This window comes from Centrocercus urophasianus, unplaced genomic scaffold, assembly GCF_019232065.1.
Source record: "Centrocercus urophasianus isolate 14NV4802_14NV808 unplaced genomic scaffold, USGS_Curo_1.0 seq_25, whole genome shotgun sequence".
Taxonomy (NCBI): domain Eukaryota; kingdom Metazoa; phylum Chordata; class Aves; order Galliformes; family Phasianidae; genus Centrocercus; species Centrocercus urophasianus.
Window position 1 is genome coordinate 14,069,018 of NW_024884811.1, and position 7,432 is coordinate 14,076,449.

Here is a 7,432-nt window from a genome sequence, read left to right on the forward strand (position 1 = left end):
GAGGCAGCGCCATAGCAGCTGCGACACACCGTCCGCGTTCGGCCCGGCGCCGGGTGCGGCGTTGCGGGCTGCCGTGAGCCCACGAGCGCTACTCCGAGCGCTCCGTACCGCCCCGCAGCTGAACGAACGGACGGCCGCGGTGCCGTCACTCGGGCCGCTCGGCGCCTGGGCGCACAGAACCCGCCGCCACGGCTCCGCCCCTCCCTGCGCTCGGGCGCGCTCTCGTCGTTCCCCGTCGCCCTCCGCCCGCGGCCGAGCCGCTGCTGCTCCGCCCTTCCGCTTCCCGGCGGGTCAGAGGTGCATTGGGCTGGGAGGCGGCACGGGCCGCAGGTAGTGGGCTGTGGCTGCGGGGCGGGCCCGGCGGGCAGCGCTCTTGGCGGTGTCCGGGCTGTGCGGCTCCGTAGCTGCTGGGCCTGGGGCGTGCCTCGCTTGGTGCTGTTGCCTGGCCTTGGTGCGGAGCGCCTCGCTGGCGACCGACGTGAAGCTGCTGGGCAGGATCTGTATGGATGAAGGGTGCTCTGCTTCGTGTTATTGCTCTCAGGGTCGAGATGAGCGAGCTGCGTTTGTTTCTCTGCAAGCCTTAAAGCTAGCGCACCTAATCGCTGAAATCTGTTTTTCTCTAGTTCTCCCGATGGCATCTTTTGGCTGGAAGAGAAAGATCGGCGAGAAGGTCTCCAGAGCCACTTCCCAGCAGTTTGAAGCAGAGGCTGCGGATGAGAAGGGTCCGGGTAGTGATGAAGATGAGGACTGGGTGCACGCCACGAAGAGAAGGAAGGAAGTTCTCCTCGAAGACTGCATAAAGAAGAGCAAACAGCTGAAAGATGAAGGGGCAAGTTTGGCTGAAAATAGGAGGTACTGATGTTATCCTAGTCTTTCTTTGACTCAGTAAGTGCTGGGTCTTATTTTAATCCTTTTTCTAAACACTGAGTATTAGTTGCTGCATTCATGCTTCTCATGTTTGAAAAATAGATCGATTGCTTGTTTTTAAATTTTGCGTCTATGGTGTGATGTTGAGTAGGTTTATTTCTGTTTGTTGGTGTTGATGTTGGCTGCTGCAAAATCTGCATTCGAGTCTCATATCAGTGTGTTTGCTTAACACGAAATGATGGGGAGAGATGACTGATTGCATCTGAAATTTCACAGGGCAAATGGAATATTGTGAGGTAAGTTGTACTGTAGATGCTCGTATTTCAGCTGCTCAGGGAGCTCTCCTGTCTTGTAAATGTGTTGTAATCTCACTTTAATGTTACAAAGAGTAAGCGCATTTATACGTACACAGTGACTAAGGAAATAGGGAAATAGTGCACAGCAATTAATGTGCTGTTATTTATCTAATTCTTGTGGCAGATCAGGTTCAAGTAGACACTGTGTGTCTTTCCTGGTAGTAGTACTCAATAAGGATTCAAGCAGGATGTTTTTGAAAAAAAAAATCCTCCCCTATGAAGACAGGCGGAGGGAGCTGGGCTTGTTCAGCCTGGAGAAAAGAGGCTGCGGGGTGACCTCACTGCAGCCTTTCAGTACCTAAAGGGAGCCTGCAGAGGGAAGGGGAATCAACTCTTTGAAAGGGTTGATAACTGCAGGACAAGGGGAAATGGTTTTAAGTTGAGGAGATTTAGGTTGGAGATTTACAGAGAGAGTGCTGGTGAGGTGCTGGCGCAGGCTGCCCAGAGAGGTTGTGGATGCTCCGTCCCTGGAGGTGTTCAAGGCCAGATTGGATGGGGGCTGGGACAACCTCGTCTAGCATTACATGTGGAGGTTGGTGGCCCTGCGTGTGGCAGGGGTGTTGGAGCTTCATGATCCTTGAAGTCCCTTCCAACCTGACCATTCTGTGATTCTGTGTGAAAGAGCATTTCATAAATTGTTCCTGATACACTTCAAGCAGGAGGTAACTTTGGAGTGGAGGATGAACAGAAGCAGAATGAGGCACTATAAATTGTGTTTCAAAACTCCATAGTTTGGTTAGACCTTCTCTAGAGGAGTGAAAAACACAGTTTAATAATAGTTCCCTTAAAAACATTAGAATACTTGATACCTGAGTTCTGGCTGTAGTTGCATGGATATCTGTGTTTATTCATTGCTGCAGATCAACAATGATCTGGAATTACTTCCTAACAGAAGTAATTTCACAAGAAGTCAGTATATACTTGTCTTCTGTTAAGCTATACCTGTCAGTCTGAAAAAGGATGGCTGAGGCATTCAGAGAGAACAGCTTAGGAATTCAAAGTCCATTCATGACTAGCAGTGTGGTTTAACTTGTGAATTCAGTGAGACCTGTATCTTGACAGAGAGTTTACAGCAACCACCAATACAAGCTGAGTGGTCTATAAGAAGCATGGAAAACAAGTAATAAGAAATTAAAATGTTGTTTTCAGAAGATTTTTCACTATCTTTTGTGCTAATGCTTATATCTGAGGCTCAGCAGAAGTTCTGTACTTAACACTGTAATCTTTATACTTGAAGGGGCACTACTATCATCAGCAACTTTCTCGTGTTCTGTAGAGTTTAGGCAATTACAGCAGTATGGTATAGTTGGTTTACGTAACTTTCAAGCAGACCTCTTTTTAAAAAAAGGTTCACACAGGTTTAAAGCTAAGCTCTCAGTGGGAAGCTTTTACTGCTTAAAAAAGTGGAATAGTTGACATATCATTACAAGGAAGCAGTTTGTGAAGTTATATTTATTCTGTGTGGTGGAAAGTGACTCTGTTAGACTCACATGGTATATTTTTTTCTTACTAAGCATTTTGTACAACATAAAGAGACTTGTGTAAAAATAAAAAACTAAATGCAAATGGTTTTCTGAAATAGTGTAGTAGCAGTTAAACATTTGAGTTGGGTGGTGCAGCATTCAGGTAAAGGAGTGGTATTGATTCAGTTGTAGATAATCAAAAGACTGAAAGCTAATGGGAAACCAAGATGGTATCTTAGCTGATGTTGCTTGTGAGATGAAGAGACGGAGGGGATCCTGAGGGGAAACATATTTGATAAAGAAGCAGAGACCAAATTTAAAAAAGAGTGGAAAGTAATATGTTCATTTCTTATTGAAAAGAAACTACAGTGCACAGTAAAATTAGTGTATTAACAGTATGAAGCTGCAACAGGGCAGGTTCTGGTTGGATATGAGGAGAAGGTTCTTCACCACTAACGTGGTCAGACACTGGAACAGCCTCCACAGGGAGGCGGTTATGTCACCAAGCTTGCCAGAGTTTAAAAGTGCCTGGACAGAGCTCTCAGATTTGATCTGATTTTTGGGTGGTCCTTTGTGGAGCCAGAAGTTGAACTCACTGATCCTTACGGGTTCCTTCCTACTCGAGTTACTCTGTTATTCTAATGTGATAGAGTTCTACAAGTATATCCGGTATTGCTTGTATGGAACAGTGCTCACTGCTTTTAAGCCTGGGTAGGCCAGGTAGCTTCTGGTAAAGGATAACCACAGTAGTGATGGTATTACTTCCCCAGCATATTTCAGTCTGAGATCAAACTGACTTGTGCTTGCAAAGTGAGTCTTCTCTGGGGACAAGGAGTAACATACAGCTAGAAAAAACTTGTACAGCCTGCTCTTTGCCTTTAGAAAACTCAGGAGTGGCACAGGTGAACGGTAGAAGGAAGCTGTCACCAGCTAAACATTTGAGCTTTTATGACAGCTGCCTGGAAAGCACTTGTCTGCTATACCCACGTGTGGATTAGACTTGTTAAAAGCCTGGGAAAGATACAGAAGATATGTTGTTGAGGAGAATGTATTTTTCTCCTGATCCATGTATTTTTGAGCCTTCTCAAAAATGTGTCTGTTCAGGAGCATGGCTGCAGGGGCTACCTGATCCTGTTGCTACCAGTAAAGTAGGGCAGGGATACCACTTGCATGAGGTGAACAGATGGATGATCTGCTCAGTATGTGTCAGAGCTCATGGAGAAGTTGAGATTAAGAAGCATCAGGGAGTGCAAGCTGGAGTAACTTCCAGTCATACCTGGGACAAAGCCACTGGAGTAATAACCCCCAAACAATGGTGAACCTCATGTCTTGTCACCATTTGGCAGTGGAATGGGACCTAAAAAATCAGGAGGAATGGAAACAGGTGGCAATCGCAGGCAAGCTGTTGCTGCCTACTTTGATTCTCTGGGTGCCGCTATGTAATATGTTTGAGGCTCTGGAACTTGAGGGAGAGATAAGGAGAATGCTGTGGGAGGTCTACCCAGAAGGTTGGCTAGGGTGAGGTGGTTGTCTGCATGGCTTTCCTTCTGCCAAGAAGGAAAGAAGGGTAATTATCCTAGGCAACACCCTTTATAAAGGAACAGAGAGCCCCCCTGTGTCAGCCAGGAGACATACTGAATTGTGCTGCCTCACTGGGGCAGGGACATTCCTAGAAGGCTCCCTGTTCTGGTTCACCCCTCTGATTGATGTCCCTTACTCATATTTCAGGCTGGCAATGATGAAGTTGCTGAGAGAATCCTGACAGCTACCAAGAGACTGAAGGGCATTGGAGATGTTATGTGGTGGAGCAGGAGCAGAGATGGTATTTTCCTCTATGCCTCCATTGGCAACAAGGGATACTGAGAGGACCAGGAAAACCCATCTCATTAATATGTGGCTGAAAGACTAGCGTGGTTGCAGGAATTTTGCTCTTTCTTTCACCATGGGGCAGTTTACTCTGCACCTGGCCTGATCACTGTGGATGGTTCTCCCCTGTCTCAAAGGAAGAAAGGGATCCTAGCCCAGGAGCTGACAGAGCTCGCTGCTGGGGCTTTTTAAACTAGATACGAAGGGGGGAGGGGGAAGGGGGTTAAAATCAGGCTCATTAGAGATGACCCCGGGTTAACTATGAGGGCACTGGGAATGAGGCAGGGGGCTCGGCTGACGTGCATCTACACCAGTGCATTCAGCATGGGCAACAAACAGGAGGAGCTTGAAGCCATTGTTCAGTAGGCAAATCTGAAACATGGTGAGATTGCTTCCATGACTGGAGTGATACAATGGATGGCTATGAGCTCTTCAGAAGGAATAGGCAAGAAAGGAGGGGAGGTGGTGTGACTGTGATTAGAAGTTGGGGCTGGATATGATAGAGTTGAGTCTTTATGGATAAGGATCAGGGGGAGGGTCAACAAGGCAGACTTTCTAGTGGGGAGTCTGTTACAGACTGCCTAACAAGGATGAGGAGACAGATGAGCTTTTCTACAAACAGCTGGCAGAAGTTGTGCAATTTCCAGCCCTTGTTTTCAAGGGGAAATTCAACTTCCCTGATACATATTGGAAGTACAATACAGCACAGAATAAGCAGTGGGGGAGGTTTTTTTTAGAATGTGGAATATGTGGAAGATAATTTCTTGTCACAGCTGTGAGAGTCTACCAGGGGAGGTGCCCTGCTAAACCTGCTGCTCAGAAATGGAAGGAGTGGTGGGAGATGTGAAGGCTGGGAGCTGTGTTGGGCAGTGTGACCACAAAATGGTAGAGTTCTTGATTTTTGGTGAAGGTTGGTGGGGGGCAGCAAAGCTGCTGCCTTGGACTTCGGGGGGAGAACATGGAACTGTTCTTTCAGGGTGCTGGTAGGGGGGGTCCCGTGGGAGTCAGTCCTGAAGGGGCCCGGGAAGGCTAGATGCTCCTCAAGAAGGAACTCTTAAAGGGGCAGGAGCAGGCTTTACCTTGTGCCACAGGATGAACTAGAGGGGAAGAAGACTGATGTAGATTAACAGGGAACTTTTCCTGAGGGCCCAGGAGAAGCAGAGAGTTATCTCCTGTAGAAGAAGGGACAAGCAGCTCAGAGAGACTACAAAGAAATGGCAAGGAGAAGTAGGGAGAAAAGTAAGTAGGCAAAAGCTCCGCTTGGATTCAACCTGACCACTATATTAAAGGGGAACAATTTTATTATTATTATTTATTAACAAATATATTAACAGTAAGAGGAGGGCAAAGAAGAATCTACATTCTTTACTGGATGTGGCAGGGATGTGACCACTGAGGATAAGAAAGTGTGGGTGAAGCAAAGGTGAAAATTTGCTCAATCAAACGGCGTTATTGTGCTCTTTGTATCTGTTGTAGTTTCCATGGAAATATAGAGTAGGCATTACTTTCCAAGCGACTTACTTGAGGCCAAGACAATTCCTCTTCACTCAGTGCAGCCCAGACAAGCCAAAAGGTTGGACACCCACAGTCTAATGCATCATAGAGGACGATTCTAGAAGATTGGTAGATAGACAGTTATGATCAGTAGACAGTGGTCTGTCAGAACAGAAAGAAAATAAATAAGTGGAAGAAGTCCACGGTTGTCTGCTCCGTGCATTTTTGGGAAGAAGAGATTCAGAAGAAAACAGGCATATGTGCACAGACTTTTGAGGAACAGAATACTCTGTGGTTGAGAAATGTGGAGACTATTTTAGAGAGATTATTCTTTTTTACATAAAACTTAGAATGCCTGCATATCGTCCGAACAGAGATGCTGCCATGGATGCGTCCCCGTGCACTGGAATATCTTTTTTTTTCTTTAAAAAAAAAAGTTTTTGTTTGTTGTTGTATAGGTATGTGTATTTTTGAATACTTCACTACATGAAAGTATAAAAAATTGTGCTCTGCCTCAATATATTTAAAAAAAAACAACAACAACAACAGCAGTTTGCAAGTGCAATTTATGTTAACCACAAATCTCTGCATGTTGACCCAAGTTTGAGATTTGGGTGAGATTAAATAATGGAAGATTCAAAGTTAAGAGCTCAGGTGAGACTAAATAATGGAATGAAAAATCCTGTAAAGTAGGCTGCTTTGAAGCTGACAGTAAGGAGAGGAGTACTAATGTCATGCTAGTATCTTTCATATAGTTAAACTGCATATCCATTTAGATAACTTTGCAGTCTTTCTCCTTTTTTTAAAAAATAAACATGTTTTTAGTGGTCCAGTAGGTGGAGATAGAGTTCTTCTCATTAAACCTGAAGGACTGCAGAAAATGCTTATCTGAATTATTTTTTATTTTTTACAAATAGACTCTACTGGGTTTATGTTCTTGTTGATTTGCATTTAATGTTTCAATAATTTCTGAAAACTAAAGGTTAATTCTGGTCTCTTATTTCTACTGCTATTGGTTCCCTATTAAATTAAAAGTCTCCGCTTCCAAAGCTGGAAGATCATGCTTTCAGCTGGAAAACAGTATTCTGGCTGAGCTTATGGAGAATTTCCAATATTAAAATAAATAATTGATGTTTCTTTGTCAGTTGCTAATGTAAATGAGACCAACCAATACTATCTTTGATTTAGCTTTTGCAATACCAGATTAAACAAGGCCTTTTCAAAGTGCCACTAACAGACGAGTTAATAAGTTACTTTCCATGAAATGCTTTACTCTTCTAGGAGAATTACTCCATAAGAATTTCTCAGTGAAATTTTCTAACCCATTGCTTTATTTTAAAGAATATTTTAAGATGTGCTAATTAATCCTTGTTCTAGCAGACTTTT

The 7,432-nt window shown here is 44.6% G+C and overlaps 1 protein-coding gene across 4 annotated transcripts in view; it reads left to right on the plus strand.

Annotated features, from left to right (window-relative positions):
• The first annotated feature begins 279 nt into the window (after window positions 1–279).
• Window positions 280–7,432, plus strand: part of TTC33 (tetratricopeptide repeat domain 33) — a 41,277-nt gene continuing 34,124 nt past the window's right edge. Inside the window, exons 1-2 of one of the 4 annotated variants that reach the window (XM_042825610.1) lie at window positions 280–330; window positions 624–852. In XM_042825610.1, the coding sequence (XP_042681544.1) occupies window positions 632–852 (221 nt within the window). In that variant the 5' untranslated portion in view covers window positions 280–330; window positions 624–631. Of the gene's footprint in view, window positions 331–396; window positions 514–623; window positions 853–7,432 lie in introns of those variants that run through there. The other 3 variants (XM_042825609.1, XM_042825608.1, XM_042825611.1) reach the window with 3 other exon arrangements.